The sequence below is a fragment of the Callospermophilus lateralis genome, chromosome 4 (assembly GCF_048772815.1).
Source record: "Callospermophilus lateralis isolate mCalLat2 chromosome 4, mCalLat2.hap1, whole genome shotgun sequence".
Taxonomy (NCBI): domain Eukaryota; kingdom Metazoa; phylum Chordata; class Mammalia; order Rodentia; family Sciuridae; genus Callospermophilus; species Callospermophilus lateralis.
In genome coordinates, this window is record NC_135308.1 from 93,157,120 (window position 1) to 93,181,748 (window position 24,629).

General features: G+C 35.8%; 1 protein-coding gene across 2 annotated transcripts in view; it reads right to left on the minus strand.

The window, feature by feature from the left end:
• Positions 1–24,629, minus strand: part of Itpr2 (inositol 1,4,5-trisphosphate receptor type 2) — a 474,501-nt gene that overhangs the window by 254,144 nt on the left and 195,728 nt on the right. For both annotated transcript variants that reach the window (XM_077109287.1, XM_076854229.2), the window contains 5 exons: positions 10,522–10,611; positions 10,270–10,395; positions 5,194–5,316; positions 4,355–4,555; positions 2,145–2,396 (listed from right to left, as the gene is read on the minus strand). In XM_077109287.1, coding sequence (XP_076965402.1) covers positions 2,145–2,396; positions 4,355–4,555; positions 5,194–5,316; positions 10,270–10,395; positions 10,522–10,611 — 792 coding nt within the window. The remainder of the gene's footprint in view (positions 1–2,144; positions 2,397–4,354; positions 4,556–5,193; positions 5,317–10,269; positions 10,396–10,521; positions 10,612–24,629) is intronic.

Sequence of the window (24,629 nt, forward strand, 5' to 3'; positions counted from 1 at the left end):
CTTAAATATGTTGACAAAATAATACTTCATTGACATTAAAAAAAAAAAAACCTATGCTACTGATCCTGAGGAAAAAAACAAACTCATAGTTAACAAACAAGAAGTAGTATTTGGTAATGTAGTATATTCCTCAGAATCAGCAAAATTCTTCATGAAGGATTAGGATGAGTCTCATCAATATATACCATGTGGAAAGCACACAGGGCAGTCATTTTTATTTTATTTTCTTTGTTTCTCTCATTATAAAAATCTAATGAATTTCTATAAATCTATAAGAAAAATGTATATACACAAAAAATTAATTAAACTATTTCGGGGATCCATGGAATTAGAGTTAGAACCACAGGAACATAGGGCCAGTTTGCATACCTTGGTGATTATCTCTGCTTGACTGGGGTCTAACACAAGCCACCCACAGTAGGTGTGTGTGTCAAGGATGGTCACAGATAGGGAAATATTTGAGCCAGTCATCATGCCATCACAGGCCACAGAAGCAAATATTTATGCCATATTTACTGTGTGCCAAACACCTTAGGCATTTTGTATGTACTATCTTATTTAATTCAATTCTCCAACAATCCTATCAGACATGTATTATAATTATTTCATCTTAAAACTGTGGAAACTGAAAATTGAAAAGTCAAGTAATATGTTTGAGTCAGTGATATCACTAGGCAGTAATTGATCCAGGACTTTGACTCATCCTTTAATTCATTTGTTCATTCATTCAAAACATATGACTGAGTATTGTTCCAGCTCAGACAATGTAATGATGAACAGAAACAGCCCTAACTGTTACTCTCCTGGAGTTTATAATCTTGGAAAAGAGTATGAGGGCTAAATATGTTTACTAATGAATAAAATTCAAATGACAAATTTCACATTATAGACTCATAGACTCTCTGCTACAAGAGGCCAGGACATTTGTTCCTGAAGATGTAAGGCCCAGATCTGTTTCTAAAGGGTGAAGGGGAATTATTTCACAAACCTAGAAGTAAGGGTGGTGTTTTCAGGGGAGCTGCATATGGGAAGAGGCATGGCCAAAACCAGGACCACAAATAAGGACAGAACCCATAGATTTCCTCACTATACTATATTCTCTCTGCCATCTTATTTCAAACAAATCAAGGCATGAAGTACCCTAGGATTGAGGTATCAACAATCCTACAGAATTTCCAAAAATTTTCTTTAAAGTCCATCACTACAGAAGACTATTTAGAAATGGGAAAGTTAACTCCCCTGACAACTTTTTAAGTTACTGTAATTTAAAATGTTTGGTTTCATATAATTTTCAGTATATCATACATTTGAAAATTTTTCAATAATATACAATAATAGTACAAAAGAAAGGAATTATTAAAATGTACTTTCCTGGAAGCCTCATTAATACCCCTGATAGCAGACAATCAGCTTCTGCTACTTTTTCCCCCCATATCATCAAAACCAAACTGAGGGGCTGGGGTTGTGGCTCAGTGGTAGAGTGCTTGCCTAGCATGAATGATGCACTGGATTCCATCCCCAGCACCACACAAAAATAAAAACAAATAAAATAAAGATATTGTATCCACCTACAACTAAAAATAAAGAATAAAAAAATAAATCAAACTGAGAGGATAAAGAAGGATGTATGAACAAAGCAAACTGTGTATGGTATTTTTCAAGAATGCATCTATTATAAAGCAAAGTAAAATTACAGAGTCCCGTGTGTGATCTTGCAGCACTAGCCTAGCCTCTCCAATCAATGATTATAAATAATTTATGAAGTGCCTGTTTATGCTCAAAAATATACTACAGGCTACAAGTAAAGTTTTCATTTGATCTGATTACCATGTTTAAAATTTAAGAGACATTTTTAGTAGCTTCCAGTAAACTAACAGGGGCCATACTTTAAAAAAGTTTTACTCTGCTTCCAAGCTTCTTATATAACTAATATATATATATATATATATATATATATATATATATATATATATACCTTTTCATGCTCTTTTAAATTTCCCAAATTATATAGCTAACTACAATTTCCAATTTCTCAATTAAATATGTGTGATCTCATAAATGTTAGTATGGGAGACTTCCAGCACTTAGATGTACTTCAAAACTTTATGACGGTTCTACAGCTACTGAGCTTCTGCCAGGCTTACCTCTGGGATGCAGTCATCATGGGTCACCACCCTCACTATGTCGTCCAAGGGCAAAAGGGAATTACACTTGATTTCAGTATAGACATTCTTCCCCTCTGTGCATGCTGCCAGCAACTCCACAAGGGTGATATGGTAGGCTAAGGGGCCACTGTCATCCCCTCTGTCTCTCTCTGAACACATCATGTGCAGAAGGATTGGAAATGATGCTCTATCATTGTAAAAGATCAGCACATCTTCACCCCCATTTATCAACTGAAATGATAATAAGAGAATCTCCATTGCCATCCAAATTTTCATTCTTGCATTTTATTTTCAAAGGCTTGATCTATCTAAAAACAGTTGTATCTCTTTATAAAAAGCATAGATAACACTGTGAAGGAATCATTATGCCCAGGAAGAATGGTGAAAAGATTATAATCATGTGCCAAGTTGTGAAAGCTACAAAATGAGGCAGAGAGATATAGGTGCGGCAGAAGTGGCAAGAATCAGACAACATGGACAGTAGCAAGGTGGTTATCAATGAGTCAAACCTATAAAATAATAAATTTATTTCCCTCCATATGAGAGGACTGTACTGCCAAAGCACTGGATATCACTTATGTCTAATTTTTACTAAACAGGATGATATACCCCAAACCACTTCAATAGTGACGAAATAAGTAAGCAAGTACATTGAGCCACGTATAAATCTACAAAAGTCTGGAAAACTCCATGTTTATTGGGAAAGCATCATAAGAAAACAGAGGTAAAAGCAGAAGAGGGAGAAATAAGGAGAAGACTACTAAAAAATGAGACACAAAGAAATGAATAGTAAGGGTTTTTAGGACATGAATTTTAGATTTTATTGTATAATTTTAGTGGAAAATTCCAGCAAGTAGCAATTTTACTGCTGAAACATCATAAAATATTATTGTTTACCTCTTACGAGGACCAATTTTCTGAACACAATATGAGTATTTTAGTGGGGAAAAATAGATATACAATTTTTAATCTTTTTATCATATTTAAATTGATAAGCCAATGAATTGGGCAGTTTTGCTGGAAGAAAAATGTATACATATCACAAATATATTAAATATTAACATAATATTAAAAATACTTTCTCACACATAGAAACACATCATTTGATAAATGCCATAGGGATGGCTTAAATATTTGCTACTCTCTCATTCTAATTCTTTCCTTGGTGATCAGAATCCAAATCAAATTACTTCCCACACATTTCTACGCATTAAAGAAGAACTAATGTGAATGTAAATATAATTTGTAAAAAGGTAAATTTTACAAGTGTAAAACATTCCTTACAATGTTTAATAACAATAATTGACAAAAATTTTAAGCTTTTGCTGAATTAATTTTAAGATTTCTAAATGGCAGGAGGGACTCATATTGAATCAATACAAAAATATCTCCCATCCCTAACTTGAAAGAATATTATTGCAAAACTGTCCCCAAACCAACAAAGTCTATAATACAGTGTAACAGTTTGGTGGCCATGACTTCAAACTGCCTTAATCCAGACAGGCCACAAGAGAACCATTTAGTCACAGAGTGGTGATTTACCCAGATGGGCTCTTTGGGCTGCCAATTCCCCAAAGTCTCACCCTTGGTTCCTAGTGAGTAACTCACTCTTTATGTAAATCTCACTCGGTACCAAACATCAAGATAAAAAGGGCAAAATAAACTAAGTACTTCAGCCATTCATTCTTCATAGATTCTTGTGTTACTCTAAGTAGCAAGTTCTCACCTGCTATAATAAAGCACCAACAAGTAGCTTTTAAATCGATTGGTTCCTTTTGAAGCCTTTGCAAAATATGGCAGAGAACACCCATTCCACATTTTAGAAACAGAACAATAAAGGTACTAAACAAACAGAGTTCTATCTCTTTGTTGTATTATTAAAAACTTTAAAATACTAAGTTTTTTACTTTAATTTCAAATAAGCTTGTGAAATGGTAGGACTTTAGTCATTATTTAACATACCCAAATTCATTATGAATCAAACGAAAATACTCTTAGAAAATCATAAACTTAAGTTGTAATATGTTGCTTCATTGGACTAAAGCAAAATATATTTGTGCTTAAGCAGTCATGATGAAATAATTTTCCAAAATGGTTGCTTGGCTTTTTTCTTCTGCTAAGTTAACAGAAAATACACATTCGAGCATATTGTTTAGGTCAAACTGATAAAATACAAACTAAGAACACACCTCTGTCATTACCATATCCTGGCATTTCTTCACGTATTTACCATCTGCTTTCACAATTGTTTGCAAAAACCTCAGGTACTCCACGTGGCGGCCATGTGTCTCAATGCAGTGCACAAAATGCTGCACAACCCGCTCACTGATTTCATTACACAGATGGTAATTGTTCATGAAGATGTGCCGCATGGTTTCTGCTTCAAGGAGCTAAACAGGGAACATTCTTTGTAATAATGACAAGATCAATTTTGTATTCTACAAAATTAGACTAATTTTCCTGCTTGTGATCAGCTTTACATTTTATATGAAGCCCAAGTGAATTTTCTGTGCAAGTCTTTTACAAAACGCAATGAGATCATTAACCATTAAAAGAAATTCAGCTCACAAAGGAACTCAGTTGAAGACAGAAGCTTATTATCATGAAGTACAACATGTCAGCAATAGTGTTCTTGACATTAATTTAATTATCTATTATTCAAAGTCAGCTCTTTCTTAAGATCTGCTTAAACATGTTTAAAAGGCAAGAGTTAACTCTATCTTCAAGTTACCCATATTTTATCTTACAGTATTATTAAGTTAGTTCTTTGTTATACCTTATCATTGTTCTAACATTAAACTGTGTATGAAAAAATGAAATTCTCATTTGCATATAAAATTTTTGCAATTTCTAAATTTACTTTGAAAGAGTCCTTAATAGAAATAAAAAGATGATCAATTTTAAGGAGAGAATACCTACAAGGAAGAAATGAGATGACAAGGATTAATAAAATTTTGTTCATTAGTGCTACTAAGATTAATCTGAAGCATACTTTACTATAAATATTAGAAATCACTAAAATACTTACACCAGGAGTTAAAAACAAATTCAAATGTTTATGAAGAAGAATTTGATTCTGTGGATTTCCTCTGCAGAAATTCTGCAGGAAGGTATGGGCTAGATTCATTACTTCATTCATCTTTTCATCATTCTGTAAGTTAAAAGAGTAGCACATGATACAGAGAAACAAACCTGAGTGCAAATACTATAAAAAAAATATTTCTTCAGAAGATTATCTTTCTATGAGTTGTAACACAAATTGCACAAAATGTGTTAGATTACTAACTCTATATTTGTTATACACTGGCAACCTCTTTACTATCTATAGAGTAGATATTATAAAATTAGGATTCCTTTGTCCAGTATGTACACAAAATGTAAAATGCAGCAAGGTTTAAATGAAATGCATATAACATCAAAGACAATGGGAAAGTTGAAATTTTCTAGCACACTCTCACAAAACACCTTTTGCAACTTCTTTCCTCCCAACTCTCTCAACCCAATGAAAAAGTATAGATAGTAAACTGTTCAGAGATGGTTTAATGATTCCAAACACGAGATTTCCTACATGTTTTTACGAGATATTTACAAAAATTTTATTTTACTACTTCTACTTCTAAATGTATCAAGCATTTTTAAATATCTAGAAGGACTAAATATTTCCTATAAGAACTTATTCACTATCCACACAGCACTGGTAAATAAAATTGCACACGTAGCAACGGTTATAATCTGACACATCTTCTAATATGACCGTTTGTCCCTGAACCTTTCCCTCCCCAGTTCCTTCTCTCTACTTTCAGTCTAGTGAACAAGCACAGGCATATGTAATGCTTAGAGACTGTCAAACAAATTCATATCCAAAAGTCATCCAGGAGGACAGAATTTCCTATGAATTTCAACACAAAGTAGACAAAAGGTGCTAATTATACTAACCACTCTGTCATACACCAGAAACCTCTTTAACATGTAGAAATGAGATGTTGCAAAATTGGGACTTCTTTGTCCATTATTATAACATACACACAGCAAAACACTTAAGTCCTTGTCGGAAACATCTAATCTTTCAAGATGTCTACCCATACCCAACATATGGTAAAATTAGAGGGTAAAGTAATGCCCTTTAAGTATTTTTTGTTACTACATAAGAATGGTTGCCATTTTAGTGAATGGAATTATTAAATTTGACATCTTGGAGAGTGTGCTGACTGTTCACTGGGTGGTGGGTGGGAGAAGGAGAAAGTATGCATAGAGAAAGGTTCTGTGCCCCTTAGATTCGTTCTGATTGTCTAGTCATTGTTTTATGTGCATTTTGGTTAATATTGCTAGGTATTAAAATATAAGTCCTAATGCCCAAATATGGTAGAAGTAGCAAAACAATCCCACCACAAATATCCTTCTGTTAGTTTTTAGGAATAACTGTCTTCTGCAAATGACCATTGTCAATCCATCTCTTGAAACTAGGGGTCATCCAAAACTTAGTCACTGGAATGGTGAAGAAGAAGAAAAGCAGAAGGAGAAACATTCCCTGCTAGTATTTCTGTATCTGGAAGACAGTTTTAGAATACAGCCATAGATCTACATGTGCCTTTTTGGTAAGGTACTTGTGTTTATTATACACAAAATTCACATTTTATTTCACAACATCTAAGTTTTCTAGATGTCTCAAGATGGCAGTGTATCATAAAAAGCAGAGCTATTAAATTAACTAACTCATACATATCTTATTGTCATAATTGATAGAAAAGATGCATCTTGGACATGGAATTGTTTTATCTCTTCAAAGTGTATATCAGGACTTGTTCATTGGGCTGGAGCAGAGAGGCAGAAGGAAAAACACAGGGGAAAGTGGAACAAGTACTCAAGGATTTATATTCTGATGTGAGCCACTGATGTGTGTGCATCTTCTGACTGTACTGCTGGAATATTTTAATTCACAGGGAACATGCTTTCTTGCTAATATTTTAGTAGTAAAAATCTGATAATGAATCTCCTAGAAACATTTTTGCAGTTTACCCTGCTGCTTTATGTCTCATTTTAAATTGAGTATTAAGTATTTTAAATTTGCATATAAATTTTTAGTTGTAACTCTGCAAATTCATCTATCTAGAATCCTGATGCCATTTTTGTCTTTGGTGAAATTTTTGTTCCCAAGAAAGACAGGATTATAATTTTTTCCTAACAGATTGAGTTGGTGTAGTATATGCTTGGTTTAAAAAAATACTCCTGTAGCCTTGGGATTTTTGAATTGGTGAATATTCATGATGTGGAAAACCACAGTTGAGGTCTATGATCTCAACCACACAAAACAGGATGCTGCGTATGTACAGGCAGGACCCAGGACAGTCCTGACTAAACTGCTTGTGACTGAATGACGTTCTTCTTTACTTACGTTTTTTATGTTTCCTGGAAAGTACATATTAACTTTTGAAAAATAAAAGTTATTTTTTAAAAAATGTGTTCCTTTGTCCGGCGGACATTTTTTTTTTCTCTCTGCCTGTTTCATGGTCGCTCTTCTCTGTACCTTTATGTTTCTACACCTGCCATAGTTGCCCCTGCCACTTCCCTGACTTCTAGATATTCCTCGTGTTCTCTTTATTTGTCCTCATGTCTGTTGGGTTCCAGTTCTTAGACCCTCCCTTTGTTTCCCAGCCCGTCCTTGTTTTGCCCCAGTCTTTCTGAATGTGCTCTGCCTTTCCCCATCTCTGAACACCCACTTCTCCCCACCTGGCCCACATCTCCTCTGCCCTCCCTTCTTGTGCTCTCTATGTGGAATATGAAATGAATTGCATTCTGCCATCATGTATAACAAATTAGAATAAATAAATAATTTAATTTTTAAAAAGTGGTCTTTCCACATTATTGAAATCATCTAATAACTTCATATATAATTCATTGCCCATTTGTCATGTGGCCATTATTAGAGATTCAGAATGAATTTGTGTTTTGGGTCGTAGCTTATATTAATTGTGTTTAATGTCTTCCTTTTTCCTAATCTAGGGGTCTATAGTTTATGCCATCTATAACTAAGCAAGCAGCCTAAAGTCCTTAACAGGCCCATTTCCTCATATTTAAAACAGGGAAGAATCAATTAGACTAACAAATAAGACTAAAAATGACCCCATTTCTAAATAAAAGTGGGAAATTTTTACTTCAAAATCTTCTAACACTTTCTTTCAACTTGTGTAACCCAGGAATAGTTAGAAGACAATGAAGACAATTCCCACTGAAAAGCCAGCAGGGCAGAAGGGCATCCCTGGGGCCAGTGCTACAGCAGCTCCTGCTCCCTGTAACTCTCATCTCACTTCTTTTCTGTTTTTATTATTTCTAAACAATCTAGTTATTAAAACTTAATAAACCCATAGAAACAAAGGAGTAAAAAATGTTCAATTCTCCAGTTATATTATTAGAAGGGAATTCATCATGTGTTTAATGTCCATGTTATAATATCAGATAAAATAATCCAGAGAATAAATACTGAGGATTTAGTATCTTTTGTTGGCTTCCAAGAATTCTTCAATGGCATTCTTTACCACAGGCTGGATTATGCCACCTTAGGAATGGTAGACTTGCAAATTTATATATTAGAAAGTAACTAATGGGGAAAGGCAGACAACCCAGTAGAAGACCAAATGAGGAGGGCATCCTAACAGAGAAAGGCCTGGCCTGGCCTGGTGGCACCAAAGGAGATGAAAAGAAGCTCCTCTACTGGGTGATATCAGAGACCAGTGTGGCCGATGAAAGGGGTGGGCGTTCATATGGAGGTGTGGCAGCAGTGTGGTAGAAGACTGTTCTTTATGGGGTACCAATAAATAAGTAACTGTCTTAAGCAGATAATGGGAGAGGACAGGGTTCTGTTAAAGAATGGATACACAGTACCAAAAAAGAGAAACTAACATGAACTCTGGTTTTGAAATTAGAGTTATGGTTATGAAAACATGGTTTTCAATAATGTATAAACAGATAAGAAAACAAATGTCAATGTAACTTGGATATGTTAGGTGTGCATGAATGTATGTATGTGCATGTACACACACACACACACACACACACACACACATATATGCATATCTCTGACTTTATCTATTCGGAGGAAATGGAAATGCAACATTCCAATAGCAACAAGCACACTTGTTTTCCAAAACTTTGCTTCTAAATACCACTCTCCATCAAATGGAACCAGGCTTCTTGAAGAAATGGCTGATTCCAGGGTTGAAGTAGAATGAACCTGGAACATTTTACTGTGCCAGATCATGATGATGGGGACATGTTACAGGACACAAAATCTAGCTTGAAAGGGCTTCACTGGCCAGTTCTGGGGAAAACTGTGAGTCAAAATAATGATAGAACCCTATTATAAACTATTGAGTAAAATGAACTTCTGCATGTCCACACTGATACAAGTAAATGAAAGAATGTACTCAAAGTTAGATGAAGAATGGGATATTTACTTAGTTTCACAGAATCACTCCACAAAATACTTAATAATCATAAAGGGGAAGCGAGTACTTCACAGTGGAGAATCCAAGCAGTCACCACCTTAATCAAGTGATCAGAGTGGATATCATGAATAATGGGGCAATTAAAACCATGTGCCACCTACTAGCAAGCAATGAGCAGAACTGAGCATCCTTCTGCTATGTTCCTGCCAAAGATGCTTTATTAAGTCTAATCCCATGAGGATATAACGGCTGAACCAAATTAGGGGACATTCTTCAAGATAAGTGGCTATCTGCAAAAGTATCAATGACATGAGAATTCCAGCACCAGAAAATTTAAATACATGACAACCCCAAACTGCATGTTTCTAAAGTAGATCCTTGTGTCAATTAGGACACTCCGTGGACAAAGAGAAATTTGAATGGTGTGTGGGATTAGGTGACAGCAAAGTATCATATCCCTTCCTGATTTGGAAGGCTGTAGTGAGGTCATGTAGAACCATGTCTTTGCATGAAATACACACTAACAGGCTCCAAGATGACGGTGATCAAGTGGAGGACTCAATCTCAAATAGTTAAGAGAAGAAAAGTTCTTTTTCACTTTATTATACATTTAAAATTGTATCAAAATACAAAGTTAAAGAAAAAGGTATTTAAGGACAAACCTTTTCATAGGGTATCTGCAGAAGATCTAACACCACAGAATGAGCCCCCATATTTTTCAGTAATCGTTGATGTTGATTCCGACACTTTTTATTCTGTACGCAGAGTTTACTTAACCTGATCAAAATCTTTAAAAAGAAGTAAAGCATTATAAACAACAATATTAAATAAATATATAAGCAACAATTATTTATGATAATTATTTAATATCATGCAAATATAAACCTATATAAAGATATTATAAATTTGCTGACCTCCTTTACAATCCTGTAGTTATTGCTCTTATTGCTGTCAATCTGGGGTTTCTTTGTTCCATCTTGCACTGGACTTAAAATGTTTGATTCCTAAAATAAACAAAAACATGTATTTTATGCCATATGTAGCTTGATAATAAACCTATGTTGTAATAAATATACTTTGTGATTATTTTTAATGCATTTATTTTTCAACCTAAATTCTTTCTTTTGTGTTTTCTTTATTGAATAAAAAGCTCCTTGGCTTGAATAAACCATGTAAATTACCACTGCCTAATAGGAACCCAATTATAAGATAAATGATATTACTAATAATTAATGAACTGTATTTAAAAATAAAAGTTATTATATAATGCTAGTGTATATATGTACCTATTTGTGTGTGTGTGTGTGTGTATACATGTGTATATTTCAAAATATCATGGTTTCATGTTGTCTCTAGAAAAAGAGTAGTAAAAATTCAGAGCATAAAAAAGATATAATTTTGTCATCATGGATAACCCATAACGAAATAAAGAGTGAAGGAGCATATCATAACAGCTGAACACATCTCAGGAAGGGAAGAAAGAACAACTTAACCCAAGGATTCTCTGCCAGGTTACCATGACATCCTTAAGAGTCACGACTTGGGGCCACCCAAGCATGTACACAGCCATGAAAATGAAGACAGGAAAGTAAAACTTAAATTATAAATAGTATTTCAAATTACCACATTACTAAAGCTTAATGCCTGAAACACCAAAAACACTTACCTATAATAATTATTAATCTGAAGCATTATAAAAAACAAATATAAGGAATGCAAATAGTTTAAATATTAACTACTGTAATAACCGTATAGAAGTGATTGTAAATAATTCCATATTGAACATTTTAAATTAAAACAGTACATATCTGGTACTAGACTATGGTGAATGGATCAAAAATAAATAAATAAAAGATATGGCCCTTCTTACAAGAAAATTAAAGCTTACCTAAAAAAAAAAAAAAAAAAACAGGGAGAAGTAAGAAAATAAAGAATTGTGAAGTTTATCTGGATGAAGCCAATTACTATGTTTAACTAGAAAGCTCTAGTAAAAAAAGGGTAGATTTGAGTTAAGCAGATTTCACTATTCAGAGAAAGAGAGAGAATGGCTACAATTTAGACACCTTAATGAAAGAAGTCAAGTTTAAGCCAAGGTCTTCAAAGGTAGAAACCAGTTAAGCACAGGGGATGCCTGGGAAGTAGGGGGACGACTTGGTCAGAGCAGAAAGTCATCTTGGCCAAAGGGACTGCAGTGAGAAAAGGCACATGTGCTGAGCAGAAAACAGCAAGAACTGACAGAACAGGTTGCACAAGACTAGGCCATTACCTCGCTCATTTACACCAAGTTCAAAATTACACTTGGGATGAACATCAGGTTCAACTTGGGTTAAAAACACTCTAAACTTCTGAAGGCCTTGGACTCTTACAGTTACGGAGGACCCCAGTCCAAGCTCAGAAAAAAGAAAGAAAAATAACATGAGACCAATCAACAGAATTTCATTTATCCTGGGCTATTTTTCCTACTGTGCTCCAGGATGAATCACAAAAGTAATACAAACCAAGGGGAAAAAAATACTTTGCTTGCTGGTCCAACAATTCTGATGAAAAGCTTCAAGCCCCTGTAATCCCAGCGGCTGGGGAAGATGAGGCAGGAGCACCACGAGTTCAAAGCCAGCCTCAGCAATGGCGACACCCTAAGCAACTCAGTGAGACCCTGTCTCTAATAAAATACAAAATAGGGCTGGGGATATGGCTCAATCCCTGGTACAAAAAAAAAAAAAAAAAAAAAAAAACATCTTATAGCCGCAGAGTGACTTGGTAAGGGTTTAGCCAGCACCACTCATTGTCAGCTTTGCATTCTTCTTTCACTTCGCTCCTTGCAAATATTGTGCCAAGCCTCCCAATCTGAATTCCACTTTAGCAGGTAACCTCTTATTCCACTTATTAAGCAGAAGGAAATTTCCATAAATTACTTTTCCCTTTTTCACCCCAAAATTTCCACTATCACAAACTGACCTATCTCCTTTTCCTTAGAGAACAAAACTTTTGATGTATGGATTTTGAAAATTACCTGCCTCCTCTTTTCTGCTTCAGTCTTATTTCTTATATACAACTAGTTTCTACCCTCTACTCTTTCTCATCTCTTTAAAATATGGTCAATTGGAGGCTACTCAAACACATTCAGTGATACTGCCCACCCTGGAAAGCAGTCTTGCCTCTCAAATTATTGTTTCCACTATTACCTCAAAAGAATAATCTATACCACACTGATTGCTTTACATGCTAATGATTCAAAATTGCCAAAACTTTCTCCAGCATTTGAGACTGTGGTTCATTCCCATTTTTTGTTAAGCCCCATTCTTTGTTTTATTGTGGTGTGATACTCTTCCCTATTACCTTCTACCTTGTGACCAATCGTTTCTTTTTCATTCAACAGAATTGCAATTGCAAAAGGTAAAAAAGCAAATGGTGAAAGCATTCAAAAGCTTACTAAGGCTGATTTCAGGGCTGTTTCCCCTTGTTATCCTAATAAATGTGAGGAAGGACACAAAACAGTGAAACCTCCACTCCAGGTAAAGGGGAAAACTGAGACATTGTCTGCCAGTCTCTAAACATTAAATGAATCCTAAAAAGTCATAGAAGAATATGTTAAACTGTCTTTGTAAGCAAAGCTAGCATAGAAGAGGCAAGGCAGGTCAAGTGGCTAAGATAGATGGAAAGAGATGGAGATCAGAGAATGAGACACTTAAGGTTTCTACTTCATACCAAAAGGAATGTATTGATGAGAAGTAGAAATTGAAAAGGGTGGAAATATAATTAAATTTCCTTTTTCTGATCTCAAAGGTAGAGGTTGAATTTTTATAAGGTTGTTTGATTTTTTTTTCTTTTTCTGGAAGAAATATTAAAGAAAATCAAATCTGTACCACAAATCAAGATTAAGATATTACCAAGTTTAAGGACTGACAAAGCTCCAAAAATAAACCTTTAAAGAAGGCAGTCGAAAATGCAGGCAAAGTTTTGACCAATACATTGAAGCCCATTTTTCAAACAATGACCTGAATAAAAAGCAACAGACTTGCTTTAAGAAAAGTAATCTTGGGCAAAATGTACTATGGTACGAGAAGTTATGCTCTTTAGTTCAACCCAGGGGAAGACTCAGACAATGCTAAGCTGTGTTAACTATGGGAATCATGAAGAATAATGATTTTAATTTAAAATTGCCAGCAGTCAACCCAAAGAGACAACACTGGAGAATCCAATAAACAATCCCTTTTAATTTCAGAAAATAATGCAACATAATTAAGTGGAACAAAAGTATTAACCCAAAGAACATCTGGATGATTCCAAGTGAGTCATCAGGGGAATCTAAGAAATATGTAAACAATGTACCTGCAGTTAGGTTTTTATTTTTTTTATTTTGCAAATGCTCTAAACAAGCATGTTTTACGAATTTTCCTCCAAAAAGGGCAGAAATCAACTGTATTCTTTATATCCTACACAGCCTTAGCCCTATTGAAGTAACCAGACCTACAAAGCTCTAACTTAATTCTAATGACAAAACACTAGAAAAGTGCAAAATGCTGAGCAAGTCCAGGAAAAATGTCTAACTCTGCGAACAGTGCCACACTTACAGAACACACCCGAATGACCCCTGACAATAGGTGACGAAGAATAAATTTGGAGCTCCAACAGCACTAGTACTTCATTATAATTGCTTCCTGTCATCTGGACAACCTGAATTTACTTCTTCTAATGGAATATGGGAAATAGCTTAATTAAGTGATTTTATAGAAGCAGCTATATTTTTAATTGTATAGTATGTACCACAATAAAAAAAGCAGTAGGTTCAGAAACAAGACAGCAAGAAGAGTCTAGATATTGGGTGGGTAGCAGGGTTCTAGGCAGAGACACAGAGAGTGAATTCTGCTTCTAAACAAAGGTTTCTCCCCAGTTTTAAATTTTTCCTTTTTTTTAAAAAAAAAATTGGGTGTGGGTAGGGAAGGAGCAAGGAAACTCTTTTGTATCAACAGCAAAAGTAATGTAATAAAATAGTATCATATGGACTTCATGGCAGCTAACACTGGCACCAATTCGTGGGGACCCAGCTTCTTAATTTAAGCAAGGGCAATCATGCTTTTAAAAATAGGACTTTCCAAATCCTACCATGTAGAGCTGCTGGCAACTGCAGCTGCACGATTAAAATAGCTCAATGCATGCCTTCTATTCTTCCCCACCCCACTGAAGTTTAAGGAGGTCCTTCTTCAGCAAAGTTGTCAAGTCAGCAAGATGGCAAAGCATTCTGGTCACCATCTGGATCCCCAGCCTTCCTTTCATGTAACCACTCTTCAGTCCCATCAGGGTCTTCATTAACCATTCAGGGTCCCCACAACTCAGATGTCAAGTGCCTCCCTTCTCCTTTCCTCACTCCCTCTAAAACATGGGGTAAAGGTCTAATAATCAGTCTTTCATATTTTTATTCATCAGATTATAATTTAATTAATACTTCAAATAAATGTTTACCCTCTTCAGACAACTGAATGAGAGCCTTTTATGGGGATGATAGGTTTTTTTTTTTTCCTCCTATCTAAGAGTACCATCACCTACTAGTCATTTAGCAGGGTACAAAATGCCTAAAAAACCCTAGATCTACATGTCTGAACTTTCCTATAAAATTAATCTGGACCATCATGGCGTCGCGGTTGACCATTTCTTTTTTGTTGTATTTTGTAGTGATAAAGACTTAACCCAGGGACTCGTATGTGCAAGGCAAAAACTCCACTATTGTACACCTCCACCTCATGGTTGACAGTTTCTGCTTCCCCAAGAAATGCCTAGGGCTGCTGGAAGGATTGGACCAAGATTTACAATGGGCTGAGGAGGTTGTGTCTCCCTTATTGGCAGATGACTTCCCTTCAGGCTTCCCTCAACCCAGGCCCAAATCGCTTCCTTTTGAGAGAATAAGTGTACACACTCCTAACTTGACCCTAAACCTGCTTCCCCCACACACCCTGTCCTCCGGCAAATACAATGAATTTTCTGACTCATTCAATATAATTTTAAATGGTATTTGATTATGTTTAATCTGATATCCAAGAAAACACCCCAAATTTACTCTCTGTCTGAGAAATAAAGTAACAAAAAGCATATGCCCCTGGACAGTGTGCTCTTTTATAGAGATATTAGAAAATACTGGGAATATATCAGTGACAGGTATGTTCACTGTAAACGAATAATGGCTGTCATAATGCAACAGGAAATTATCATCACAGAAAAGCTGTTTGTCTTTCTTTTTTTCTTTCTTTCTTTCTTTCATTTTTTTAAGAAATGGAGTCTTGGGGCTGGGATTGTGGCTCAGCGGTAGAGCGCTCGCCTAGCATGCGCAGGGCCCTGGGTTCGATCCTCAGCACCACATAAAAAATAAATGAATGGAATAAAGGCCTTGTGTCCAACTACAACTAAAAAACTAAGTATTAAAAAAAAAAAAAAAGAAATGGAGTCTTGCTATGTTGCTCAGGCTGACCCCAAATTCTTGGCCTCAAGCAATCCTCCTGCCTCAGCCTTCCCTGTAACTGGGACTACAGATATGCAATTACCACATCTAGCTTATCCCAGAAATTTTGCAATGCAACTAAGGGGTGGCTAAAACCTCACCAGAATTATATAAAACATGGAAATAACGAGCGGCCTTTTAGTTATGAGAGTGGTAGACAGTAACAAAGCACTATACGGGAAGTGAGAACAGTCATGTATCAAACCCCAGAAACCACTTCTGGTACCTGTGGCACCATGTGAAGAAAGCATGCTTCTTACAGTCCTCACAGAAGTGGCTGAGAGAGGAGGGCACTGGACGAATGTGTGACAGGAGGGAATCACTCTCAACCAAGTAACTGCCCTAATCAAGCAGTCATGACAGAAATGTTGGCACCTGATCTAGTGACAAACCTGTGCTGATCTGACTGTATCAACTTCAATTGTTCCCTTGTAAGACACTTGCCAAGAATCTTAGAACCTTAGGAATCTAATCATTAATAACCTGTATTGAATTAAAAATAAGTGGAAGCATTTTTTTTAACAAAAAGGTAAGATAGTAATTGTTCTTTTAACATGAAGGGCAATACTAAGTTTCCTGCTAAATCAGCATTAATTTTATATATAGGGTAGAAGACAAGAAGATTCTTCTTGTGGAAGTAATTTAAATAACAAATTCAGGAAGTGTAAGCATTACATTTAAGAATTTGCATTACAACTAAATAGAATGAGAATATATAAAACTAGCATTTGGGTAAAACCCAACAATTATTTTTCAGCAGTATGTCAGACGGTAGGGCTTATTGATCCATATCTCTGGCAATCACCTTCACTAACATTAGCTCAGACATAAGGACAAGGATAAGTACTGTGACATAAACAAAAAAGATAAACTAAACAATGAGTTCGGGAGTAGAATAGAATATAAAGACAAGAAAATAGATTCTATCAAAGTAAAGCACTGCCCAAATTATAGAATTAAATGTTCTTCATGAAATTATCCCGGCATCCTGTATTGGTCAAGCCAAGTAGTAGACTTGTTTAAAACACAAGAACTCTTTTCTGTACTAGGCCATGAGGATTCAACATTCCACCAGTCCCTGATGTCAAGTGTCGCTTCCTCGATCACAACTTGTGCTGCAGAAACAGTGCTTATGTAGAACTATTTTCTCACTATGAAAAATCAAGTTCCCCTACTGGGGAAAGTAGAATTGTCTTTCAAGATATCCTTCTAAAGAGATTTGCCTCCTCGTTGGCTTTATCAAAGATTGAAAGTGGTAGGCAAAGTACAGAATACAGATTTTGCTTTTAATGAGTAATGCATGCGGACATAATAGACACATCATCACACAGGGAAGGTGTGCCAGAAAGAAATAGAGAAAGAATAATGGAGGAAGGGAGATGGGAAAGGAGAAAAAGAAGAAGGAAATAAATCTATAAATAGTTCTGTATATGAAGTAATAAAAATAATTAAGATAAAGCTACTGACTAAAATCCAATGTCTATCAGGGATGTTATTGCTAAGAAAGACAACCCAAAAGCTCAACAATAAGAAGACTATGATTTCCCAGTGAAATGCAATCAAGAAATCTTCTGAAAGGACTTGTAAATAGGTATGTGCAAAACAACCATGGAGACAAGGAAGAACAACATCGCTCATGCCACGTGGCTCCACGCAGTTGCTGCACCAAGGAACAGTACTGGGGATAGCCCCACAGCATCCCTCAACAAGGGTAAGCAATGATTCTGGGAAAGAGGAAACTACAAGCCGAGCATCAGCAAGAAAAGGTAAGGCATGAGTCCTCCACTCTCCCATCAGCCAATAGAGAAATGCTGGGAGCTCAGCCAGTTGCCAGTATGGGTCTAGATTTCCAAGTAATTGCTCTCCTAACCCCCACAATAACTTCTTACTGGGCAAGTTTGAGAGTAACCTTCTCAATGAAAGTACACAAAACTGTCTGAGCCATTGATTATAGAAACTGCTTAGGGACACCAGCTGTGGGGTTCATAGAAATTGGACAACTGTTGGGGGCAGAAGTCCCAAGTCCCATGAGAAGGTGAGTTAGTGTATAGCACCTTGAAGGTGAGAGACTCCCTCTACCATTCCTATCAGCCCAGGCAGCTGGCTGTCCAGGCAACTCAGAGTGAGCCCTGGGGACATTTTTCAGTTAATTCTTTTCCTTATATCACCTATCCATTAGGAGGTAAAACAAAACAAAGAAAGCTCAGAAGGAAGAGACGCAGATATGAATCTAAACTGGATAGATTTGAAAAAGAACCAATTAGAAAACTTGAAGATGAAAAAATTAGTCCTTTAAGTAAAAATTAGATAGAGGTTAAATATCAGACTTTAAATTGTTTCATTTAAAAATTTTTATGAAATTGTGTATAGAAAATTATAAGTAATTTTTTAAGCTCTGGAAATCACATATAGGTGAGTAGAAAGATACAGAGATTAACACAAATCCACATGCAAATAGAGAAGAAAATTCACTGCAAGAAAAATAAATAACAACCTAAATAAATAACAAGAGCAAGGACTTCTTTCAGGAGCACTGTGATGTCCAAGTGACCTGCTTTTCCAGCCTAAATAAAGAGATGGGTGAATGCAAAGGGCAATCCAGACTTAACCCACTCGGATATGGTTTCCTGAGTTAATCTCTCCTTCCTATATTTAGAAGTCAACACATATTTGAATGTGATGAATTAGTAATTGCTTCTAATGCTACTGACATTGTCAACTTGTTACACTCTAGCCTTTAAGCTTTCAGAAATGAGGTACCGTCTTTTTAATGCCCAGGAAAAGAAGTTTAACGAAGGGGAACATTGCGACATATTCTAGATATTAAAGCACATAGGTCCTAGGGATGCAATGGGGTCACTAGAGGACCAAATCCATTCCATTCTCCTCCTCATTTATAAGAGATGAACTATAATGATGGGATAATTTTGCTGAGATATGTAGTGTTGGTAGATGGCTTTCACTTCACCTTTATTGCCCAGAGTACACAGAATCTAGAGTTAAGGGGAGAAGAACATTTAGACTATTGGAAACATGTTTCTGTTATAAAAGTGAAGAATCCCATTAATGTTATCTGGTCCCCTGATATCTAAGCAGGCACAAAGATAGACCATTATGAGCTGTTTGCAAACAATGCCAATGGCCCTGTGTTTAGAGCCTTTGTGAGACTTACTCAACAACAAAGAACTGTTATTGGTATAGGCCTGCAAGAGTGCATGCTGCCTGCTACTGGCTGTTTCCATTGATATTGTGATTTATTCATTCTGTTTACAACCCACTGCCACAGTCTTTGCCTGATGGTTCATTGCATAATGTAGATTATGTGACTGTGTATAGGTTAGTAACTTCGTAGCTTCCTCTTTTTAAAGTAATCCATTATGAATGTACCTTTCTCCTGACTTCTCAATCCGCAAACATTTCTACTGTCACATCCCCAGTTTGGGCTTTTTAAACCTTACACGTGAATTTGTGCAAGGAGCTCTTAATTGGTTCCCCCACTTTGATCACTTGTTCTCCTGAATTCTGCCCAGGGGAAAAAAAAAAAAAAAAAAAAGTCCAAGATAATATACTCACCTCCTACTCAAGAATCTTCAGAGTCTCCCAATTTCCAGTAGTTTCTAATGAAATCACTTTTTTTTTTAAATTGACTGCTGCAAGTATTTCACTAACTAATCCTTCAAACAGGCCTACCTTACATGTCTGGACTAATCCTTCTCCAAGTTGTTACCCACACCAACCAGCCTTCCTCCATACCATGCAGCTCAGCACCAAGTCAACTGCTGTCACGCACTTCCAAGGGTGTTCATTCTATGCACTCATTCTTTAAGGGCAAGAGCCATATCTGGAATATTAGATTGGCTTCTCAACATCAAACTTTAAGAAGGGAAATAAGAAATTGAAGTGTACACAAAAGCGAGTGAGCATGATGGCAAAGGGACTGAAATTATACTTCAAACAGAATGTGTCGAAGAAGGATTTTCCTCTGGAGAAACACAACAGCTAATCAAGTAGAGGAGGTTCATGCATAGTCCACATTGCTTAAACCTACCATCAGCGAACAGATATCCCAGGACGAATATACAGCTCAAAATACAGAAGAGCAATTTATTGTTAAAAAACATAAAACAGAATATGATGAAGTAGAGTTTGGAGAAACCCCTCCTATACAACATCTAAAAGGGACAGATAAAATATTTAAGATACCTGTTTTTAGTAGAGAGACCAGAAACCATGAAAGGACATAAAAGTTTCAAAGCAATAATCAAGCACTGAATTCATTGTGGGCCTTGAAGGCTTCAGTATACACCCAATAACTTGGATTCCAAGTTTTAATGTGATACATGCACGCACGCGCACACACACACACACACACACACACACACACACACACACAAAAGGAAACAGAGAATGAAATCCAAGGTTGGAAGGTCTGATCAGAAGTCAAAAATATCAAAGAGAGACAGCATGGTGATAAATCAGGAAAAGATGCAGCATAGAAGAACCAAAAGGGTCCCTGTCTTGGCCTTGACTCTGGATGAAGTTAAAAAGGTGGGGAAATGCTCTTGAGGCCCCCCTATACAAAGACAAGCCCTCTTTGACTCCATTTGGGAGCAGAATTCTCACTAATAAAATAGCTCTCCAGAGTCCAAACCAAAAATGTATTTGATGTGGTTACAGAATATAATATCCCAAGGTGCCTCATAGAATCAAATATAATTATCTAGATTAAACGCAGGCCTCAGAAGAACTTCACATATAAAGTTCCAAAAAATGTAAGTTCATAACAACAAAAATCCCACTAAACACCTAATTAAATGCATCCCAAGGACTTCTGCAAGAATAGCAAACTTAAAATTGCAGATCACCCTCCTGTTACAAAACAACTAGATTCTAAATATAAGCCTATTTTAAGTATATTTCTGGGATCACAGAAAACAAAGGTCTCTCCAAGATCCCACCCTGTATCTCCTAAGGGGAAAAAAAAAGTAACAAGAAATCAGATCAGGGAGCTCCAATATATAAGGCTACAGAATAAGTCTCCCTGAAGGCAAATGACAATACTACTTCTAAACACAGAAACTAAGGAAGCCCTGAACAAATGTCAAGTTTGGGAAGCTAAAACCCAAAATTTCTGCCTTAGGACAGGTGTGCAGAAAGGGAGTAACATGGTCTCAGACTAGCAGCGCCCCCTGGCAACGGGCTGAGGCAATAGCAAGCATTCTAAAGAGGAAAACATCCCATTTCAACTCTGAGGTCTGCAGATCAAAAGATATGGGCTTATATATTTGTTGATTGATTGTACATCCTCTTCTGAGAAGTGTCTGTTCAGGTCCTTGGCCCATTTATTGATTGGGTCATTTGTCTTTTTCTTTTCTTTTTTTTTTTTTTTGGTGTTAAAGTTTTTGAGTTCTTTATATACCCTAGAGGTTAGTGCTCTATCTGATGTGTGAGGGGTAAAATTTTGCACCCAAGAAGTAGACTCTCTGTTCACCTCACAGATTTCTTTTTGCTGAGAAGAATCCCTCTCCTTGGTCTATACCCAAGAACTTAAAAACAGCATATTATAGGGACACAGCCACATCAATGTTTATAGCAGCACAATTCACAATGGCTAAACTGTGGAACCAACCTAAATGCCCTTCAGTAGATGAATGAATAAAAAAAAAAAAAACATGGCATATATACATAATGGAATATTACTCAGCGATAAAAGAGAATAAAATCATGGCGTTTGCAGGTAAATGGATGGAGCTGGAGAAGATATTAGCCAAACACCCCCCCAAAAAAAAAAAACAAATAAAACAAATGTCGAACATTTTCTCTGACATAAGGAGGCTGATTCATAGTGGAATAGGGAGAGGGAGCATGGGAGGAATAGACAAACTCTAGATAGGGTAGAGGGGTGGGAGGGGAAAGGAGGGGGCATGGAGTTAGAAATGAGGGTGAAATATGATGAACATCATTATCCAAAGCACATGTATAAAGACACTAATTGGCATGAATATACTCTGTGTACAACCAGGAAAAAAAAAAGAGAGAGAGAGAGATGGGCTCAAAACCTGCCAACAAGCAGTTAGAGTAGCTTCATTTACAATTGTCCAAAATTGTAAACAACCAAGATAACCTTCAATGGAGGAATGCATAACAAGCTGTAGTGTATCCATACAGTGGGCTAGTTAGATTTTTAAAATAATAATAATAATAATAGATATCAAGAATATAAAAAGCTCTTAAATATATATTGCTAAGTCAAAGAAATCCATCTGAAAAAGCTATATCTTATAAGATTATGACTAAATGATATTCTGGAAAAAGTGAAACTACAGAGATAATAAAAAGATCAGTGGTTGCCAAGGACTCCAGAGTTCAGTGGGAAGAGACACATAGGTGAAGCCCAGAGAATTGTCAAGAGTGAAACTATTCTGTTGGATGCTGTAATGGTAGATACATGAGAGTATACATTTGTAGAGCCCATAGACTTTATAAGGCGAAGAGTGAACCCTAACCAAATGATGGACTTCAGTTAATAAAAATGTATCGTTATTGGCTCATCAATTGTAACAAATGTACCAAGCTGATACTAGATGTTAATAATAGGCAGAAATAAGAATGGAGAATTCATTCTTCTCCAACCCTAAATTTTCTCTAAAGCCTATTCAAAAAATATATGAACTCATAATCAAAGATGATCAAAAATATAATAAAATGAAGAACACGAATGAGAATAAGAAACACCAAAATTCTTCAGGTCCTGGAAGTCCTACATATAGAATATAACGTAGCCTTAAGGAATGGCAAAAATTAAAAGGCAATAAAACATCATTTAAAAAATGGCCAAATAGATGTGCATAAAAATCAAACTTTGGGTATAAAAAAGTATAATAATTGACATTAAAAATTCAATTGGTGCCTCCTAAAGCTTAGGAAATAAGTTAATAAATGGGACAGCATCACATTAAAAAGCTTCTGCACAGCAACAGAAATTAGGAATGTGAAGAGAAAACCTAAAGAATGGGAGAAAAATCTTTGCTAGCTACTCTTCTGACAGAGCATTAATGTTTAAAATACATAAAGAACTCAAAAAACTTTGTACCAGGGGCTGCAGTTGTGGCTACATGGTAGAGCACATGCCTAGCATGTGTGAGGCACTGGGTTCAATCCTCAGCACCATATACAAATGAATATACAAATAAATTAAATAAAGGTATAAAAAAATTCTTAAAAAATGTACCAACAAAATCAAATAACTCAATTAATAAAGGGGCAATTGAATTGAATAGACAATTCTCAAATGAAGAAATACAAATGGCCAACAAATATATGAAAAAATGTTCAACATCATTAACAATTAGGGAAATGCAAATCAAAACTACACTGAGATTTCTTTCATCTCACGACAATCAGAATGGACGTCATCAAGAATACAAATAAGCAGAACATGGTTGTACATGCTTGTAATCCCAGCAGCTTGGAGGCTAAGGCAGGAAGACTGCAAGTTCAAGGCCAGCCTCAGCAACTTAGTGAGGCCCTGAACAACTTTACAAGAACCTGTTTTAAAATAAAGGTGGTTCAATGGTTAAGCACCCCTGGCTTCAATCCCCAATACCAAAATAATAATAATAATAATAATAATAATAATAATAATAATAATAATAATACAATATAATAAATGCTGGAAAGGATGTGGAGAAAAAAACACTTTTACACTATCAGTGGCACTATAAATTAGTGTAACCACTATGAAAATCAATATGGAGTTTCCCCAAAAGACTAGGCATGGATCCACCATATGACCCAGGTATACCGCTCCTCAGTATTTATCTTGAAGAATGAAAATCATCATATTACAGTGATACATGCATTCTCATGTTTATAATAGCACAATTCACAATAGCCAAACTATGTAAGCAGCCTAGGTATACATCAAGGAATGAATGAAAAAAGAAAATGTGGTAAATATACACAATAGAGTTTTATTTGGCCATAAAGAAAAATGAAATTATGGTGTTTTCCAGGAAAATGGATGGAACTAGAATGTTCCATTATATTAAGCGAAATAAGTCAAACTCAGATGATTAAGGGTCATATGTTTTCTCTCAGATGTGGAAGCTAGAGAGGAAAAAGGAAAAGAAAGTAGGGGGTAGATCTCATGAAAATCTAAAGGAGATCAGTAGAAGAAATGGACCAAGGAGTGGGAGATGGGGAGGGTGGGGGGAAGTGCCAGAGTGATATTGGCCAGATTATATTGTTAACACTGAGTGCATGTATGAATACATAACACACATCCCACCATCATGTACAACTATAATGCACCAATAATAAATTAATAATTCAACTGGAAATTGCTAATGAGACACACCTGAAGAGATATTTGGATAAATTTAAAGACGATATTCAATATATAATACAAGGTCACAGATATAGAAAATATGAAAAGGAAATTAATAGACACATACTATTTAATGCTATACTAGTAACAGAAGGTTTAATGTACATGTATCTGGAGTTTCACAATTAAAGTGCTGTTATTCA